This window comes from Synchiropus splendidus, chromosome 9, assembly GCF_027744825.2.
Source record: "Synchiropus splendidus isolate RoL2022-P1 chromosome 9, RoL_Sspl_1.0, whole genome shotgun sequence".
Lineage (NCBI taxonomy): Eukaryota > Metazoa > Chordata > Actinopteri > Syngnathiformes > Callionymidae > Synchiropus > Synchiropus splendidus.
The window spans coordinates 17,985,298-18,006,477 of NC_071342.1; the positions used below are offsets into that span (position 1 = coordinate 17,985,298).

The window sequence follows — 21,180 nt, forward strand, 5'->3', positions numbered from 1 at the left end:
TGATGCATCAGTGCATAAACACACGTGGTCTGCAGACGTCTATGATGCTAAAACAGGACTCTTGTTTTCTTTTCAAATGTTCTGCCGTGACGGGGTTGGTCTGTCGGCGCTGGCAGAGAAAATAATGGATTTTGACTACACCTCCCGCAGTGTTCCTCTCTCCTGCCCATCAGTCTCAGGCAGATTTCTAAAAAAGGTCACCTCACTCTTTGAGGCACTCAGACGGACGCGTCGGGAGGGAGGGCCGCTGAAGTGAGGCCACAGTGGAGGAGCAGATACTTGGGCTCCGGGTTGTGCTCCTGCTGCAAAACCCCAAGGCGAGCAATCAGCCGGCGATCATCCGCTGTTATCTAGACCATTAGTGCCTGTGGCTGTGGATCAACCATTAAACCATTCGTGTTTTCAACTCTGCTACCACTGGGGGGCAACCTTTCATTGTTCTTCTGCTAGATGTGACCGCACCGATGATAAAAATGCATTCATTGTAGCTAAAAAAAATGCCTCCAGTCTAAAGATAATCCTCAGATTTTAAGTGAATAGTGAGATAATTTTTTAATGGGATCTATAGGGTCCCTGTAAAAGCAGTCGTGCAATACCGAGACACTCACCTGAAGTGCTCATAGAGGTCTGTAATCCTCCTCTGGGATACTTGTCCCACCCCAGGATGCACCTGTAAAGTAGCCCAGACGCACTTCAAATATAATACTGCACTGAGTACACTCAAGCTGTCGACCCATCAGGTCACATGATCATCATCAGACAAAGAATGTACTTATTGACAGGTATAGATAATTGGTTGGTGAGTGGCAAGTTAAATTTGGTGAAATAAAAATATGTCACAGTGGACAGTGGATCACTGAATATCACTTACCCTGAGCCTCCTTCCAGTTGAACATGCCCAAAATACCATATTGGCAAGGTGTTTCAGAGTCATTGTGTGACTTTGTCTAGGCCTGTCAGATGGATTCTGAGGAGACGACTGATGTTGGGTTACGGGATTTGTCATACTGGTTGGTAACATGGCTGATCACAATTGCTTATGGTTCTAAAAAATATATTTTCTCATGCAGTAATATGTTTACAATGCGCTGACACTGACAATGTCACAGCCAGCCAAATTGAAAAATGACTCGCCTGTGCACCGCCTGTGGTTTATAGTTAGCATAGCAAGTTGTCCAGCAGCTTGTATGGCTAATATTTCCAATGTAAAACTTTTAAAACCAGATCCAGAAACAAACCTTTGTGATGTCACGGCACCATTAGAATGCATGGAAAACAGTCTGCTTCAGTATAAGAGGAGAAATGCTGAACTGTGCATGACTGAAATATGAAGAGTGTCATACGATATAAGAGTTTCGCAGCTCTGCAGGATAATTTTGCCCTGAAAATTTGCCTTAAACAGGTTTTGAAACCGACGGCAAATGCCCACTGTTTTCAGTCGTAAACAGAGGGTAATCAATGATGACGATACTATGCATAAAAGCATAAAGAAGCTATTAAAAACATTGGTTAGGTGGTGTCAATACTTGGCAGTAAAAAACCAAGACCCAATGTATATCTTAACGCATTGTTTGTTTTGTACTTCTGACCCTTCTTAAGCGTTCTATTCAGTGTTGCCCATCCGTCTCTTGGCTGTTCAGACACTTCATCCTCTCACAATTGCCTGGATAATAAAAAAGTCATTTGTTTACATGAATCTGCTCTTCCTCCTTATTATTGACAGATATTGCTACTTCCACCTCTTAAGTGCACAGTGCACTGGTTTTTGCTCGTGATGTCACAAGATGATGGTGGCGTTTGACCCGCATTTTTTGTGTACGTGGAATGAAATCCCAGTATTTCTTTGAATTATGTATTGGCTCATGTACAGTAGATGTACACTTTAAAGTCGCATTTGCTGCTTTGGAGACCAAGCTGGAAGCATCACCTGCATTGGTGATGGAACCAAGTTCAGAGATTTTCTTTCTTTGCGTTGTCCCTTCACAACATCAACGGAAACCTTGACTGATAGTCTTGCTCATTTGTAACCAGTTGTGTTAGTACTGTTTTTGTGGTTCAAACAGTTCAGATAGAACGAGAGGAAAAACCCCATCGAACAAACCCAGAGTTCACCTCATATCTAAGAACACGCTCAATCTGAAGCTACAGCAACAAAGAGCAGCCTGGAAAATACTGCTCTTTAAAACAAAGAGAATGAAGTGGGTTAACACGTCACCATGTGGGAAGAGTTAATGATCTCTTGCTCAAATGCCCGGCTACACAATATGGCAGTAGGCAAGGCTTCACATGTGCACTTGAATCCAAGCAAGGGGCTCATTAAACTGTCATCCGATTTGGTAATAAGGAGCTGGCACACACGAGCTGGAAACTGATAGCCCACAAACAGCACATTACCATTCCTTTAGCTGGAGGGGCCCAGATATCCCAGCGTACTCCACTGTCAAGATGGCCGTCTCTCCGCGGTTATTGAGGAATTTGCTGCTGTTTCCTCAAACACCAGAGGACAGAAAAACCTGGCTTGGCTAGTTTTCCAGGTGAAAGCTAGTGAATAACTCGACAAACTTTGCAAACAAACATCCAGTTTAGCCACGCACGTTGCGCTTGGTGTGCATCTGTGGCCGACTGGTAACGTCTGGGGTTTTTGGCCTGGGAGCCGCTGCGTTCTTAATTGCCATCGGCACAAGTGCCAATGAATACCCAACCCATTAAAGCTAGAGGTTTGATTCCCCACTGAGAGCATAATTTGGTCCCCGAGAGAGATCTCAAGTGATGCTAAATTTACCAATAAATAATTGAAGAGCTGGGGATGAATCGATGAGCCCCAAGAGGAGGGAGCTGTTGCCGGCTTGTGTTTCTCCTGCTATTATTTCAATCCTTTGTTAGTGTGCAGACAGTATGTTCTGCATTAGTCAGGTAATTTGGCTATCTGTGATAAGGACAGGCCTGATGTACTCGGCAACACGTTTAATTAATTTCCGCTGAGTCCACACCCTCTGTTCTGTATTAACCACCACACCCCACTCCAGCGAGCCCACTCCACAGCCAGCGGAACAGCTGAAGTGCACATCCAAATACAGCGCTCAGGTTATTAAACAAATGCAGTTTTTCCTCTTAATGGAGTGCCGTTGGTAAAGCCGAGGATATATATGATTTATTCATTTCTCAGCCTCATTTTGGATGCTTCTGTTGAGAACGGGACGGGATGTGTGACAGCTCCTCTCCGTGAGAGGGTATAAGTGATCTAGAGAGGTGAGGTGGAGCAGGGAGGAGGCTTGCTCGATTTCACCGGTGGCTTCTGAGATTTATTCATCGTAGTCTTCAGGGGAGAAGAAAGGTTCCTTGTGTTGGCTTATAAACTTTACTGGAACATTGTAGATACATTGTGAGTTGAATTCCAAAAGGAAAATCTGCTTAGATGTTTTTATATATGCGAAGTGTGATTGAACACTGACTGTACGTTCACACCAAACAAGGCTTGGCGACACCTGATGCGCTACTCGCACCTGCTCCGGTGACTGGGGCGGGGTCTTCTCACCCCTCCATTTACGTAAAAAAACAGCTGGTGAATCTGGTCATCGAGAGGTGCCACCAGCAGAGCATTTCATGTCTTTGTCTTCTGATAAATCTTCCCTCTCCATTAACGTAAAATCTGGACTCTGGACTTGGTTTACAAGCAGTGACTTGACTGGGTTCAGATTTTTCAATTTCTGTGTCAAATATGAAACTATATGAACCTGAAACCCAAACATGACGCATATTGTTTTCCAAGCTGAATGTGTACTGACTGTGCAGTGAGTCAGTGCAGGAAGTTCAACTGTCATTGTGGGGCTTGAAATACATTCACTTTTTAACACACAAAAGACTTGTGTACACTATGCTTAGCAGTCACACGTGGAACACACAGAAACATAACTAAGGCATTGAAATTGGGAATATGAGATTTCGCAAAACAGCTTCCCAAAAATCACTTCTTGCTTGTGGGGCACTGGAAAAAGTGCCCATTTAACATAGCACCTTAAGCCAATCACAGATGTGAAACGCCACATGGCACCTGAAAGTCACCCAAACAAAATCCATGGCTTAAATGCTCATTCTCAAACTGAATTCGCAATATATTATGAGTAATTATTATGATGCAGTCTTGACTGGATTCATGTTCATCTTGACGGAAAAATAGCGAGTAGAAACAGTGCAGTATTTGTACTGTTTCAACATCAGCACTTCATGAGTTTTACATTGTTTTAAAGAAGGGGAGATTATGGGTTTAACAATATGGTATTGCTTGAGAATCTATGTATGCAGTACAAGAAAACCAGCATTTCATGATGCACACATCTTTGTTAATAACTATAAATGTGTATGTAACAGTTTCTGTTGGTGCAACAGAGCTTCCCACACATTATGTATGACTTTGTGGTGCAAAGTTTCCGATGACAAACCAGCCCTGTCTGCTTGAGTTAGATTCAAATATCAGTTTAAATATAAATAACTGCTCCAGCACTGGATGTTGTTATGTGCAGCCTTTGTTTGTGAGATGTGCTCCTTTATTGTTCAGCAGTGCTTGTGATCGCCTTTGGTCTCATGGGTTACTGTGCGATACCAGTCTGCCCCTCATCTCCTGTCAGCAGAGGCGCTGGGCTGCTGTTTAATTCCCATACCTTTGTATACAGCGAGCGGCTGCACATGCTGACGGTGTGAGTGTTACCTGCAGTGCTCCGGCGCTCGAGCAGCCGGAGCTTAAATACATTAATCACAGTCGGTGGCTTCAACTCTATTACAAAGACGGCCCATTTCTCTCCTGCCTTATTATGCGCCGGCTTTTATAACACGCGTATCACTGGTGCCGTGATAACACGCGTGGAGGTGCCTCTAATTTGTTCGACGACACGAACGCTGCAGATGTTTTTCTGCTTTTATTGTTGCAGGCCTGCGAGGAAATCACTGCATCATTCACGTTTAACAGGAGGATTGTTGAAATGCTCATCATGGATAAGAGAATACAAACACCTTGTCTTTGCTAATTCGCCAGGCCTCATTAGAGCGAGTTGGGATTGTTTGGATGGTCAAGAAAAGGACCAATAAAGTGCCATCATCAGGAACCGATGCCAGTTTCAAAGGGTTGAGTCAGTGACCATAATGAAAAGTCCATCACTGCGAAGGTGAGGACGGCGTGATGGATTCATTTGTGTCTCTTTCATTGTCGCATGTGAAGGCCGACGTCGTCATCGGAAGTGGAGCTCCTTCCTTATGCATTGTAAAAGCCTTTGTGAGGTTCTCGTAACACACTCCTGCCGGTCCCACACAGATCCTCTCTCCTTTATGGGTTTTTTTTAGTGCCTATTTTATTCGCATGGCCTGCCAATGATAGCAGCCACCCACCGCCTCAGAGGAAGTGCTGATGTCTGACTCCACTTAGCACAGGAGGAGGCTCAGCTACTTGATGTCTTGTCCAATTCTGTTTAGAAGATGGCATTTTCATCTGTCGCGCCCCAAAAGGCTCATAAGGTTTTCTACAGGTTGGCATGGCGACGGGGCGGCTGGTTTATGACAGCATCTGTCTGGATGGTATATTAGGTTACGCACGAGACATGGGGCATCTTCGTCATTTGTTTTGAATGACTTCCTCGGATAAAAAATCTGGCCTCCGCTCGAACCACAGCTTCTGTATTTACTCTGAGCCATGGAGAGTCATTCCCACTGGCCGCATGTATAATTTACCTCCTCTCTGCTAGCATGTTGAGTAAGAGACTCATCATGAATGGACATGTGACTGGATAGTTGGGACGGTAAAATCCTGCTCCGTGATCATGCTTAACTATGCAGGGAGTTACTGCGCAAACCGCTTCAACTATGACCAAAGCTCTTTGTCGTCACATGGTACAATAACACATATATTGTAATTCTGAAACATGATGGGAGTGAGAAATAGTTTGACGATTTCCATTTTTGCCACACCTGAATGCTGAAAATGTGATCACCTCCTAAACCTCCTAAGTGGTTGGACCACTGTTGGCAGCAACTGCTGCAATCAAGCCTTTGCGATTACTTGCGAAGGAAAATCCTGGCACTCGCCTTGGCAGAATTGGTGTAATTCAGTCACGCAGGAGGGTTTTGGAGCATGAACTGCTTTTTTAAGGTCACGCCGCAGCATTTCAACCGGATTCGGGGCAGGGCTTTGACACTCCAAAGTCTGCTTTGTCTGCTTTTCAGTGGTGGATTTGCGGGGATCATAGTTCTGCTGTACAGCTCCTTTAGGATTTTCTGGCAGGCAGTGGAATTTATGGTTTGATTTATCCCAGCTAGTCTTCCAGGTCCTGAAGTAGCCTCAGACCATCACACTACTCTACCGCCACTGTTTTTTTTAACTGGTGGTATGATGTTCTGAAATGCTTGAGGCAGTGGAACACACCTTCTAAAAAGTTAGTACTTTTGTCGACCAAGTGTTTTCCCAAAAGTCTTGAGGTTCATCAAGATCCTGACAAGGTTGACCATGTGTCTCTCACTGCGGTTCGCTGAAGTCCCGTAGCTTTACAAATGGCTTTCAAACTTTCTTTCTCATTTGTTCTTTTGATCACAGCATGAAGTCTGAAGCTCTTGAAGATGGTCTGCTTCACCTTGTCAGTCAGATCCTATCCTTCCTGATGGAGTTCAGGTGTGATGGTAGTCAGGCCTGAGTGTGGTCAGAGAAGTCGAACTCAGGTGTGATGATCCATAAGTGAAGCCCATAGAAGTGGGTCTGGATTTCGTGTCCCCCTTATAATGAAGACACCATTTAGAAACTGCATTTTGTGCAGGGAGAGCACTTTTTCACTCCTCCTCAAGTTATTTTGAGTTCAAATAGTTCTTTTCTTTACTAATATCAAGTGTTATCATTATCAGACCACAGCACAAGCCCCATACCCAGGCCTGTTTGACACAATATATAAAGATTTAAGTGCTGAGAGGCACCGCATGAGCTGAGTCTTGTGCCATGAAGGAACAGCGATGAGACTAGATCACCATGGAAAAGCTCCTCAGACATCCAACATGTGCCACTTTGCCACAACTTGAACATTCCTCATACTTTTTCACCTGTTAAATATATTTTCAAATCCAACAAAAGGATGCATCCAGTATACTTTAGTGATTTTCTACATGTCATTTCAGTTCCTCTGCAATTGTTCTTCCATGATTTACATTTGTTTTGTTGGGAGGACTACTCTGGCCAAGAGTGTGTAAACTGAAGCCGATGCATGGGATCTGGCACTGCTTGGGTCTTCCAAAAAAGCATCAGAGAAGCATGCCATTCATCTTTGGGAGGAAGCTGGGGTACCTGGAGTAAACACCTGAGAACATGTGAGCAGCCACCTAATCACGGTGCGACCCACTCTGGTGTACAAGAGCGTTGGCAGCGCGTCCCTCTCAAGGGTTGTTGAGAAGACAGATGTTCAGACCGGAGAGATGGGAAAGCTGCAATGAGTTTCACAATCTCTGTCGATCTACAGAACCTGTCCTGCTGTTGTGGCATACTGAAGAGTGCAGCAGAAATTAAAGTTAGAAAATCAAGCCACTTCACCTCAACATTTTGCAGAAAAAGAACAACTAAATGGATTGAACGGCTTCACGTTTTGTACTTGCCCATACCCGCTTTGACTGAATACCCATGTGCTTATTCTTGGAAACAAGCGCGACAGAACAATGCAAATGTTCAAAATATGAAAATGCAGCACATCTATAAAAGCTGTGGAAGTATCGCTCACTGTCTTCAAAGCTAAAGGATAGAAGTGGAGGGCGGTAATTCTCATGTTTTAAACATGAGCTCATTAACAGCGTTCGGCTTGCCCTCCTCTCCAGCCTGACTAACACGTAGCCAGCCGGCCTCCTCAGGCGAGGCCCCTCACGCCGCCAGCATGGGGAAGAAAGCAACACATGCAAGATATCCATCCAACTTGATGCCCTTCGGAGAGTCTGGCACCGTACCAGCGCGAGCGTGTTGATTGAATCCCATGTTTGCCTCAGGCTGTCTCCAATATGGTCCGATGTCAAGACAATGATTTGCAGGGTGTTTGTTGGCGAGTCAGATGGGCCCTCAATAAAAACTGACACTTCTATACATGATCACTATTGAGTTTCACTATAGTGTATGATACTACATCCATATATTTGAATATAACACTGTCATTTGTTGATATATGAGTAAGTATGATCTTTTCTTTCTAACAGAGACACAGCTAAAAGACAATGCTACCAAGTATATCGAGCTACTGGAGGACAAACTGCACAGGTACAGAACTAAATTGTTTCCAATTGAGCGCTGTCTCCCCTCATGCTCTTGTGCTTCTTTGTCGTTTCCTGAAGCTCCTTTCTCACACCCCATCGCCCCGTCTCTCACCTACTCATCTGACTTCCTTCTCTTTCTGTTATAGTCTCCTATACTCTGCTGTCTTATAAATGCATGCTATAGCTTTACAGTGACTGATGTCTTTCCAGTTCTGTTATTCTTGTCCACCATGTAAATGGACTTCATTGCTTCATTGAACAACGCAGCCACCTCTGTGTGACACATTTACGACAAAGCGTGTCACGCTGTCCGTCTACCACATGAGTTATCACTGTTTTCAGCGCAGCACAGCCGGGTCAACCCAGGTTACTTTGAGCTGGATAACGCCTATATTTTGGAAGAACTGCTTGACCCCTATAGCTTTTCTTTGGAGTTTGAAGGGTCAGATTCTGTTCTTCATCCTTGGAGAGGCAGATCTGTTTGGATGGATGAGTCAGGAACACTGCAGGGACTGTTGTTGACAGTCATGCAAACAGAGGCCTGCGTGGTCAAAGAGCACAGAGGTTGTGATCTTGATGTTCAGCAGGGATGCGCATCAGGAAGTCTGCCTGTCAATAAGGCAGATGCTGCTTTTTGCTTGGATGTTTTTTTGAAAGCCTCGCAGGGGGAAAAGATTTTGTTAAAGTAAGGGGGTTTATCCAAGTTTGTCCTGAAATGCAACATTAAGCAAAGCAATATGTTCTAGAAGGCAACACTCTCTTGCTGCAGACACTTATGCTAAGTTAAGATAAGCAAAAAAAATGAGGAGCCATAAACGTCTTGAGCTCATAACAGCCACGTGTCATTTGGCGTGAGGTTCTGGAAGGTGTTCCAGAAGAGCACTTCGTCCATCTACATGATGTCATTCTGATATGAAAGAAAAATGCTTGTCTTTCCAAAACATTTATGTCCCCTTACAAGAAAATAGCTTTCCACCATACTATGCACTGAAAATGTAGGACTTTACATCACTGAGAAACGAAGCAAATCTTCCCCCTTCTATGGCCTTTCATTTTTAAGCATGGAAACATCACCCCTACTTAACAAGTTGGGGTTTGGACCCATCAGGGCCGTTGAGCGTGACCTGTGAGTATATTATGCCTGGATGACAGGTGTACTGAGGTGGCACATGCACATCAGTGTGCAACAGTTAGGTGTCATCCTAACAGCTTAAAATGTGTTAAAATATTTGAGCCAGTCACGCGGCTGTGTGTGCATTATGAGTCACCAGTCTGTGGCATTGTTATTTTGGGGGTCTGGGACTCAAAATGTTTTAGAATGTCTGAGAACGTTCATACATATTGCCTTAATGGGGCAGTGAGGAGCCTCAGCCTGTCTCAGTTACTTGGGGTGAGAGGCTGGGTTCCCATTTGTGCTCAATGTTACGTAAAGATCAGGGTATGGACGGACCCTGCTGTATGTTCATTTCGTCCATATTTCTGTGCGTTTCCACAAAGCTTAGAGAAACGGACCAAATGGAGCAGTACCAACGGAAACCATAGGGGGCAGTGTTGCTGAAACTACCCAATATGTAGCTCTAATGACACACGAATAAGACAGAACAATCGCCGAAATTCTCTGTCCCCCAATCGCGATATATTTAACTGCCTCACCAACCACCACCTCCTACAACGCTGCCTCTGTTTTGTCTTCAGTGGAAGAGGTACATTATTGATGCTTCATCCACAGTCGCCATGTTTGTTTTGGAGTTTGTTGTTGTCATAAACTTTTCCGTTTCCGTTGGATTTATTGGTGAGCATCAATGCCAACTCAGAGAACGCATGGAAGCATGTGATCAATGACGGTAACGTTGTTTGAAAAGGACAGTACAGATACAGACAATACGTCAGTCCAGGTTTGGGGGTATGGGAGGAAACCAGAGTGTATAGAGGAAATCTATATGAACTCCATAAAGGTTTCCCCCTCCCTCTATGATCTGGATTTCATCAATGGAGGGACGCTGTCATGATAGGACACTTGCCATTTCCTCTAGATGTTATCCGTCTGCTTTAATGCATACTACAGCTGATGAAGTGAGTGTTGACAGGAGATGAGGGAAGGATTGGGGAAGCAGGGAGGGACAGAGCCAGATTCGTCCTGGTGAGATATCTGGTCTCCTTGGAGACGGCCGGTTTTGAAAAAAAAAAAAAAAAAAAAAAAAACTCAATTATCTCCTCCTTGCTAAAGACAAGAACTGGATGTCAACGCGGCACAGATGCTGCAAGTGTGTCACCAGAACAAAAAACATTTTATTCAGATTAGCGAGGGTTATTTAATACATTATGTAAATGTTTTATTAATGAAAACCCTCTTGTATTTTCCTGAACATTTTTGCAATTTCCCCATTGAGATTCGCCTGCTATTTATCATATTCCATTTGTACCATGCAAATGACAGTAATTATTAAAATACTCTGAATGTGGGGAAAAAAAACGGAGGACTTCCTGGGAGCATCTTAGAGAGTAAAAGGCTCCATTATAGACAGCACAAAGAGGGTAAAATAAGGGACGGAGGCTGATTTAAACCTTATTCAGATGCGCTCTCCATCTTCCAATAGACTTCACACTGCAACCAGTGCCAGCTTTGCATTAGCACGTATTATTCTCACCTCTGCTGAGTGGGTGATATATTAGGGAGCCATAGAATGACAGGCTGCTTTGGGGACTTGAACCAACCTGAGATCACATAGACAAAGATGTCCCAAAGAAGCAAGATTCACCCTGTGTGGATCAAATAAGTCCTTTTCACAAAGAACCTCAGACTTTAAATTTGAATTAAAACTTCAAAAGGATACACTTTTGTGACTGTGAATTCTGTGAACTTGCCAACAGTGTTGCCACAGGTACCTTGAAAAAATAATTCATTACTCCTTGAAAAGTAAACTTGGTTTCGTGACTTGATTTTAATAAATGAGTCAGATAAGAAGTCACTTAGTATGGTGCATTCTGCTGTTACTGACAACACAACACACCGCCATGACATAAAAATCACCATCATTTTGCCAATATTTGGGTTTGTGCTGGCAACAAAGTGACACCTTGTTTTACAGTGCACAACCAACTTTCATATGTATTCACTAGTGCAGGCCCTATAGTTAAGAATTAGTGGCCCTCAAGGAGGCGAGCGCCTCCTTGAGGGCCACTAAAAGTTTTTTGTTTTACACATTTGGGCCACGAGACGCTCTGTTTTAATACATTAGCCATGTATAGTGGCAGTAGTGTGTCTCTAAATTGACTTGCCAGCTGCAAATCTGTGATAGTTAACAACTATGGAGATGTTTTTGAAAAGAAAAAATGATAAAGAAAGAGATGCCTTCTATGGAGTTTAAATAAAATATATTATTTTTAAGTTAGGATATTTAGACATGGATTTATTATATTTATTTTATACAGAATTGTATTCCTTTTTTCCAATTTTCTCAATAGTTTGAATCAAGTGTATTTTTTTATTTTTTCTTTAGTAAATATGATGAATATGACTTGCACCTGCTTCTGCTGCCGGATGGACTTTTGGATGATAAATGATAAATATCTTGTAATGATCACATGGTTTCATGTCATTTCACAAGGTTTTTTTTTTTTTTACGTGTAAGTACAAATATGGTTATTGATCACAAATGAAATCAAGAGTTATAAATCAGTTCTATTGCTTGGGGCCATTTGTTCTGGGAAAGGCGGGCCCCGAGATCAATAAGGTTAAGAACTAGTGGACATAAAAAAAAAGTAGACACAGTATTATCAGTGAGGAAACATCTCCTCCCTCTATTCATGTTTGTGTTTCTCGGTACGTGAGTTATCTCAAGTGTGGCATCACTCTTCAAGACACAAAATAATAAAAATAGTGATGCAAAATAACTTCCATCAGGAATCTTGCTTGTTACTGAAAAAGGTAAGAGTGACGCCGCTTGGTTGCCAATATAGACCTGGTCAGTGCTGGTAAATACAAGTGAAGTATGGATGGGTGCTTCCACATTTTGCAACAGAATTATGGTGGAGTACCACTGTTTGTCAAGCTACGAGAGAGTGCTCCCTGCAAAAGCCCCCAGACACACACTCCCCGAGTGAGTGCTACTTCTCAAACTCACACTCAGAAATGAGTCTATTGGAAAAGTAATGTCGCAACTCTCCCAGCATGATCTTTGTTATAGGCATCTGTGTGTATTGACTTCCATCATGAGCATGTGTCCCTTTGTTGTCTACTTGTATAGAAGACTAGAATGCTGTGATTCATAGTTTTTCCCATGCAGCTGCCTGCGTGTGCCACAAGGCGAAAGAGCAACGCTGTCACTCAGCAGCCCCACAGGGGTCCAGAGAGACTGCAGAAGGAGTGTGCCTTCCTGTCTGTCTTTCTTATTACCGGGTCATCAGCAGTCAACACGCCCACGCCCTGCCCCTGTCAGACGCTAGGCCCGACCGGCTGCCACCAATTAACCTCTGAATAAGGAGCTCTTATTCAGAGAAACCAAGCAGGATGCTGAGCTGGTTGTTGGAGTCCAGCGCTGGCGTCATTGTGATGGCAATGACACTGACGTTTTGGTGAGACATATACATCCCCCAGATGGATTTACAGGCATGCAGGAGTGCAGCAAACCACATGTGTGTGTTCCTATTCAAATCTGAGCAGGCGAATCACAATGGCACGGATGGCTGAGTGCACCCCCACTTTAGCATGATTCAGAAGCAACCGCGTAAAAGTTCTCCTTTGTCGAGCGCTGCAGGGCTGAGACGAGCAATTTTCTATTGTCCGTGTGCCAAATGAAGGTCAGAGAGGCTTGTGTTGGCAGGGTTTGGAGCTTGGCAGCCTTTTCAGGTGAGAGATGGGCTGGAACACAAGTGGCATTCACTTTTCAGTGCTTCTCATCAATAGAAGCAGAGGCAACAGAGGGAGAGATTAAACAACGCTGCCAGGGTGCATTTGGTTATGTGCAACAAAGAATTTCAAAATATAACCTCGAGGCAGGTGTGAGCCAGGTGCCACGCACCAAATGCTCAGGCACAGATGAGGCCTGAACACAATAATATGAAATACGTTTTAATGACATGTTGTGATTGTGTGGTGTGGATTTTATGGTTTCATAGCTGAGGGAGGGGAACATGTCTAACTGGACCAACATAACTTGAATTATGAGTTATGGAAAGGCTCCAGAAGCATCCGTATGTGGAAAAAAAACATAGATGAATAAGCATACGGTTCTAATACTCTTCGAAATGATTTAATGAGTAAGAATGTTCTAGAGCCACACACTGTCAGACGCATCCGCACAAAGGTTCTGTATCAGATTGGCCACACAGCTGTGGAGATTATTTGAAAACTGTATATATAAATCTCAGAAATAATTTCTCATTTTCTTGCTGTATTCATGCTGTTCATTTGTGGTTTCCACAGTCTGTGTGTGTGTGTACTACTTTGCTGTCAGATATTTGGTGTGACTGCCTGAAACCTGAGGAGTCAGTTAAGGGGTTACGTGTAACGTGTAGAAGAAACATATTCCTTGTCTATTTCAGTCTGACCAGCTCAAGCAGGGAGTATACGTTGCCTGAAGTGGACAAGTGTCGCAGATGCTTTTATAGTAGCCTCATCTAAAGTAAAACCCATTATAGTCATTGTCCCCATCACTTGTCAGAGGTCACTCAAGTCACCCCCCCCCTTCTCTGGACAAACTGATGCCCTTGTCTGAAACAACTTTTGAAACTGCCATTGAAAGAGATCGACTTGAAAAGACTCAAATAACATTTTATTAAATATTTTTCAAGAAAAAAAACCCACTGTTAAGCTTCCAGACCCTTGAGAGGAAGAGGAATGTTTGTGCATCAATGGGAAGCTGAAGCAAGTGAACTCAATATGATGATGCTATTACATATGTATTACAAGTCATCAACATTTTACGAAAAACAAAAAAAATTCTCACTGTGCTCTCATCATTCATCAGTCAGCGCCAAAAGTCTGAACAAGGCTGAAGGTTCAAACACTGAGACAATGAATCATCTAGATTATCAGACACATTGTCTTCACAAAACATCCTAGAGCAGATACTCTCATGTGGTCTTCAGTCTCCGGTGTTGTGTTTTTAAAAGGGCCAATCAATAGATATTGTTCTGAAATGCCGCCTTTGGCCACTCTAATTCTGGAATGATTTATTTTGTAAAGGTCATCCACGGAGGACGTGGGATGAATATACATATTTTAAAGGTCACAGGTGTCTGTGCTGAATCAGGAGACGCTGAACACTGAACTCTTGATAACTATGTTTGTATAAAATCACAAAATTAGGATATGTATATATATATATATATATGTGATACTTGTGCTGTTGATGGCACACTGCTGTAGAAGAGAAGTTTTCTCCTGTGATCCTAGTTAAGTGTGTATGACGATGATACTCACTCAACTACTACTTTGAAGTTCAATCTGTGAGAACGTTCACTTGTGTTCATGTCAAACTAACTAAAGATTCATGAGTGCATTCACTCTTTTTTTGGTTTCTATCAGTGAAATTTCTAAATTAAGTACTGGCGATGAGGTTTGCAGTTTGGGTCAAACTCAGGGCCCTGGGCCAAAATCTGACCCAATGGATGTTAAATTCAATAGTTTGACACACAGTGCATGTCAACGTTTTGAGCCACACAGACTACATGGTTGCTTTCCAGCAAGCAGAGGCAATAATTGTAAATCTGGAAGCAAGCGGGAAGCCCTGGTTATGAGGCGAAGTCGGTTTGGATGGAGTACAATTTGTGTATTTTGACAAAGAGGTTTTAGGCTAAAACTAGTTCCGGGCAATTATAATGGAGATCGATGCTAAGTTCTTTGAGAGACTCTTGGTTTCTGTTTGCCAGTTATGGACTGGACAAACATTTTCAAAAATAATCCGTCACTGAAAACACTGAAGAGCCCTGCCATTTTAGGCTCATAGTATTCTGATTCTCTTGGCACCGTGTGGAACATTCATTTACATGTGGAAACACATCTTACTCCTACATTATAAAGTGAAGTAAGTTCAAACGGAGATGGATGCAGATATGAATATTGATGAGTCTGGGTTTTGCCACCTGCTGACTATCAATGATTCAAGAATCAAGTAGATTGTGTCTGAATGTCTTCTCCTCTCCTCAGGGGATAAAAACTATGAGCATGAAAGTTGAGGATCTCATTTCTCTTTTTTCTTTGTCTTTTCAGCTGCGGCTGCCCGGGTCTGGAGCGGATATGGGAGGCCGACCTGGAAGCGTGTCACCTCTTCCTACGAGGTCTTCAGCTGCGGACTCCCAGCTGCAGTGGAGTCGAGATGGAGGACCTCCCGGTGGCAGAAGCTCACTCGCAGCTGCGCTCCAAAGACGAGGAAGACTGCGCCATGCTGACGGCTTTAGGGGGTCGATGGTGTCCTGAAGCCGACTTACAGAATTCCGAGTTCACCAAGGTAACACGACTGTAGAGGCATGATTTATTCATTTCACACCATGCATGCATTTGTGAGGACATTACACATTGATACTCCCGTTAGATCCTGTGAGATGATCCGTTGTGGTTTGTCCTTGCACAGATGCATCTGTGAAAGGTCAAACGAGAGCAACAGATTTCTTCCTCCTGTTCTCCAAGCGTGGTGTGATTCGTGACCTCACATAAATCCTGCAGTTATACCACTTGGCTGGAGCTAGAACATTCAGCTGTTGTCAGAATCTAAGCCGGCTGACTGTGGTGTAATGAGGATGGCGGAGCGAGCGTTTGGAAAGATGATGCCATTGCAGCTTGTAGATTGAATTGTGTCTTTCTGCATGGTTACGTGTGAGCGGGAACTAATGCGTGTGGTGGTCCTTCCTACTGAGAGTGGAGGTCCACCGCCCGGGGGCCGAGACACTCACTCCTCTCTTCACACTCCCTCCACCCACGTAGTCTGTCAGTCCTCTCAGGGATGGGAGCGAAGCCAACAGAGCTTGTTAAACAACAACAACACAAAAAAAACCTTTTTGTTACAGCCATTCTGAAATATAGAATCACTGGTAAACAAGAACTGCTGGCAACTATCCCTCTCACTCATCTTCATCTTATCATCCTCTTTGTAGAACACTTTTTCAAATATGTGTCTTTCTTTTTGTATATACACCTAACAGCATTATAGAGTCTGCATGAATCTGTTTCTGCTTTCCCTCCTTTGTTTCTCTCTTCCTTTGTCTCTCCTCCTAAAGCCCAGCCCTTCCTAACACTTGTGCAGCCGCTCAGGTGAGATCGTAGACCGTCTCTTTTGTCTGCATCCAGAACACACTGTACACAAGCCACTCTAATGACATCTCGATCCAGTCATCCTCGACCGACAGATGAAGTCTTTAAGCACGCTCGCTTGTCAGACACGGAGTATTAGGAGCGCCGTCATTCGGAAACAAATGCGGAAAAATGACTGGAAATGAAAGCGGGAATATAAACCCTAATAGATTTAAATGGAAATAAATGCATTCACTTTTATTTAGGTTTAGTTTTTCATGTTTATTTCCCCCTTAAGTCTTAAGCTTTATAGAAAAATGTTTTGTTGCCTTCATTTGCACTTCAGTTCTTTTGAGTAAATGTAATGTTGACGCTATATTTGAGCGTCTCTCTAGTTAATGTCTTCATGAGTTTCAAATGTACAGTGTTGAACAATGTTGTTTTTTCATATTAATTCAGTTTTATTCATGTGAACAAACAATTGAACTGACTGTTAAATTATTTAAAAGCCTGGAGCGCAGTGACAGCATAAGATAAGCAAGTAGTAAAAGCTCTTTTTCATCAGGGGACAGTGATGTTGATGTCTTCCTCTGGATTAAAGGGGTCAATGAGTGATTTAGCTTTCTATTGTGCTTCATACACTTAGTTTTCAAGCAGTGGATGAAATAAAAATATGTTTAATACACATGCTTTACTTCAAACATGCTGTAACTGTATAGATATTTGTGGCTCTTTTCTAAAAAAACTTTTTTTCTCTCTCATAATTCTTCACTTCATGAAGGTCATTTTCAGGGTTATATAATGCTAATAAAACAAATTCTGTCTGAGGGATTTTTCGATGGAAAACCATTGAAATACTCTTCACACATGAGTCACGAAGGCATTAGTGGCAATATACTGTAATATACTGTGGAGCTTTAGAGCCATCCGAATGTTTTACAGTTATTTCAATTCCATTAGATATGTGACAATGGGATTAAAGATTTGGCCGTGGCAAGCAGCGTGTAAGCTGCATTTGCTAGATTACGTGTCGCCGGAAGAGCAGTGAGATTTTGCTTGTGCAAATGCCGGCTCATATCTGATACAAGGGCTCGAGTGCACTCGTGTTGTGCGAGCAAAACCGCGTCCGCATTAGCCCTTAGATGTTCGCTGCGTTTTTTAATTTCAGATAAGAACTATATTTCAACCATAATCTTTATTTGCTGCACTCTGGCGCTACAAATATGTTGTTAGCCTAAAGGTATATTAATTACCTCCATCCCCATTTACACAGTGAAAACTAACAATGGGCTGCGCAGTACAGGCGAGCCGGCTAATCTATTTTCCCCTTGTCAGTTTTGGGGATGAATAATTACAACCTCCGCTCATTAAGATGATGCGCCGCACGTACAGTACACCGCCACCGTAATTGCATTTTCAATAATTCATGAGCAGGTTTATGACTTTGCGGCCCCCCCAACTAAAATGTTTCCCTTTTTATTGCAGAAACTGGAGGAGTTTTTGTTCTGCGTGGAGGAGAATCACCAGGAGGTTGGTAGCGATGAAACTCCTGCAGTGTTGCTGTTGGTGTCGCCAGAAGTCGACCAGTTGACTTTATATGACCTGTTCACGCCGGATCTTGGAGGGGAAAAAATCCATGCTCACGTTGCCCAGGAATGTCGCTGTGGAATAATCGTGCAGTCGCACTCTCTGACACCTGGTAGCTGCGCACTGTAAACACACCTGTATTTGTCGAGGGAGGGTATTGAGCCGGATGTCACTGCCGACTACACAGATCATATTGTCTGAATGAAGTGAAAATGACGGTTACATTAGCCTGCTTGGTTAAATATTTGACGGAACTACACAAGCATGAAGTGATATCTTCACTGTCTGAGCCACTCAAGTGAACAACCAACCCAGAAAAGGTCCAGCTTGTCATATATATATATATATATATATATACATATATATATATATATATATATATATATATGTATATATCAGATTTAAAAAGGCCGGAGCTGGACAGCTTCACCATTTCCTGAGTGAAAGAGCGGGACTCTCAGGGTGACTGACCTCTCTCTCCTTCCCTTAATGACTTTAAGTAAATGACTCCCACTTAGCTGCCGCCGAGCCGCTGTCACCACGCAGAGTGATCGGAGTGAGTGTTTTATCGCCCTGCTAATCTCTTCTTTAATTGTCCCTTTATCCTCTCAAGGTTTTTTCTCCACTTAGTCATTGGAGAACAAGATCATTATTTGCTGAATCGGGCTAATCAGATGTTCGAGTTGTGCTACAGTTATGGTTTGAAGGTGCTTTATTATGATTTTCTTTGTTTTGGTTAGGCTTTATGAAGATGGGTCTACTGCTTAAATATGCTGTGTTCTCAGACAAATCTGATTGAAATATTATTTGTTTATACAAATTATATATATATATATATATATATATATATATGCACACACACATTTTTTTCAATTCAAGCAAAAATATGATTTTTTTTTCTTTTTTGCTATAATGTTGTTCTGAAACAAATTCAAATGTCATTATTCTCCCACCCAAAAAAACAATATATAGATATAAGAATATATATATAAGAAAAAAAATGCTTGAATTGAAAAAGATGTGTATATATATATATATATATATATTTTTTTTTTTTTCAATTCAACACAAAAAAATATTTTTTTGCTATAATGTGTTCTCAAACAAATCCAATTTAAATATAATTTCTTAACACTTTTTATATAAAAAATGATTTTATTTCTTTTTTTAATTCAACACAGTATATTTTTGCTAGTGTAAACAAATCATTTCTTTTAACTATTCAGCTTAAATAAGCTTTCTGCTAAAAAAAAAACGCACAGCAAAGATGACAAAAACTGGGTGTTTGTAATAGAGATCCAACAATAACAGAGCAGGCTTCAACTTCCCACCGATACATGCCACTTTGATCCTGTATTTTCCCTGTGAGACAATATTTAGTCTTCCCACTGTTCTCGTAGGAAGTTCAATGTCTTAATATTTAGTCATGTTCCAGTTACATTCATCTGCATTTTGTCCAACTGTCGAGGCCTGTTTCTGTGAAGCTCTGATAAGATCTCACATTATGCAGCCTGGCTGTCAGGGACTGAGGGGTGCTTGCGTTGCCTGCAACTGTTGTCACTACACACAGCGTTTCCTTAAGCAAAACACTTCCCAACGCCCCACAGTTGAATTTGTCTGCTGGCAGAATGATTCATTCTGTTGATGCTGTGTTGTGGGACAACAGTTCTCACGAGGACAAAGGTCTGCTCTGTTACAGCTTCCAGATATTTGAAGTCTGATTCCCTCTCACACCAGCAACACTCGCAGGGCTATGTGAAGATAGTGTGTCATACGAGCGGAGTGCCGCAAGGCTCAATGTTGGGCACTAAATATGTGAATTACATGGATAGTTAGATAGATGCAGTACTTTATTGTCATTGTATGTTGTAAAATCTAATTGAAAAAGTGTGATCTGCCACAGTAAACAATCGTACAACAACAGTTGTATGAGAGATTTTAGCCTGACCACAGTTGGAGGCTGGAAACAGTCTACAAAAATCAGTGTCGCACCAGTCAAAAAAACACATCTTGAACAAGTCACCAATGGTTGATTCGACAAAATCCATCGTATGATGCGGTAACACCACAGAGGTCCTCCTACGAAGTCATTTGTATTTAGAACGCAGCCAAGAAGTGAGCCGACTGAGAAACAAGGAAGCAAAGGGGATAATTTGACATTTACTGCGCTGATGGCAGTAAAAATACTCGCTTTTAATCATGAGAAGCAAATAAATATCACTCATCTGCCGCCACTCTCACTAGGTCTGTCACCTCAGGTGTTCGGACTGTTCCTCAGGCAGCTGCACTGTTCCTGTCGTTTTATTATTACAATGTTTTTCACGGGATTCTCCATCTACAGTAAAAGCCAGGGTTTTGAGACACATTATCACTAGGGATTTCTGGATTGGAGAAAGACTTTCTCAGGAATGTACTGCTAAAATGTATTGTTTAGTCCTCGGTCATGTTGGTCAGTGTGAAATAACATTTAAGAACATGTGAAATTCTGTATTTCTGTGTACTGCAAGTCTCACCTGAGTTGCAGGAGCTGTGAAAAGAAAAACAGCAACTAGTCCGGAATCTGTGAAAACAAAATTCGAAAAACTAAAAAATAACTAATGAGAAAATGCAATATGACGTTTCGTGAATATCAAATAAGAAAATCAGTGTAGTTTAAGATATATTGTACATGAAAAGATATGAGATGATGCCATCTTTAACTTGACTGTGCTGATCTGTTAAAGGGCAGCATGTTGCCCCTGAAAATTCCCCTTCTGCATTCTGTTTGTAGCAATCCTGGCCATTAGCATCAAACCACATTGCTGCGCTGTGTTTCCCTAACAGCTCTCACTGGGAGCTACATAATGATGCCCCGCCTTTCGCTTATTATTGCTGAGATCATCATAACAGTGTTTACATAAGTGTGGATATTGAATGTGGGCACCTGACTTCCTCAGTTACACTCGCTTCTAAAGTCTAAAGTCATTCAGACGGGAAGGTAAAAACCTCAATTTCAAATATAGGACCGCCATGGTAGGTTGGCGTGGCGATTGTTTCCTGCCTCCCGCAGCTGTATTGACTTCATGAAAGCTCACTGTGCGCTTCAAAGTAGAGAATCAATCTGC

General features: G+C 42.4%; 1 protein-coding gene across 3 annotated transcripts in view; it reads left to right on the forward strand.

Moving 5' to 3' along the window:
- disc1 (DISC1 scaffold protein) overlaps nt 1–21,180 on the forward strand; it is a 50,151-nt gene that overhangs the window by 16,050 nt on the left and 12,921 nt on the right. For 2 of the 3 annotated variants that reach the window (XM_053874626.1, XM_053874627.1), the window contains exons 10-12: nt 8,203–8,263; nt 15,473–15,710; nt 17,975–18,019. In XM_053874626.1, coding sequence (XP_053730601.1) covers nt 8,203–8,263; nt 15,473–15,710; nt 17,975–18,019 — 344 coding nt within the window. Of the gene's footprint in view, nt 1–8,202; nt 8,264–15,472; nt 15,711–16,476; nt 16,511–17,974; nt 18,020–21,180 lie in introns of all 3 variants that reach the window. The other variant, XR_008415783.1, reaches the window with a different exon arrangement.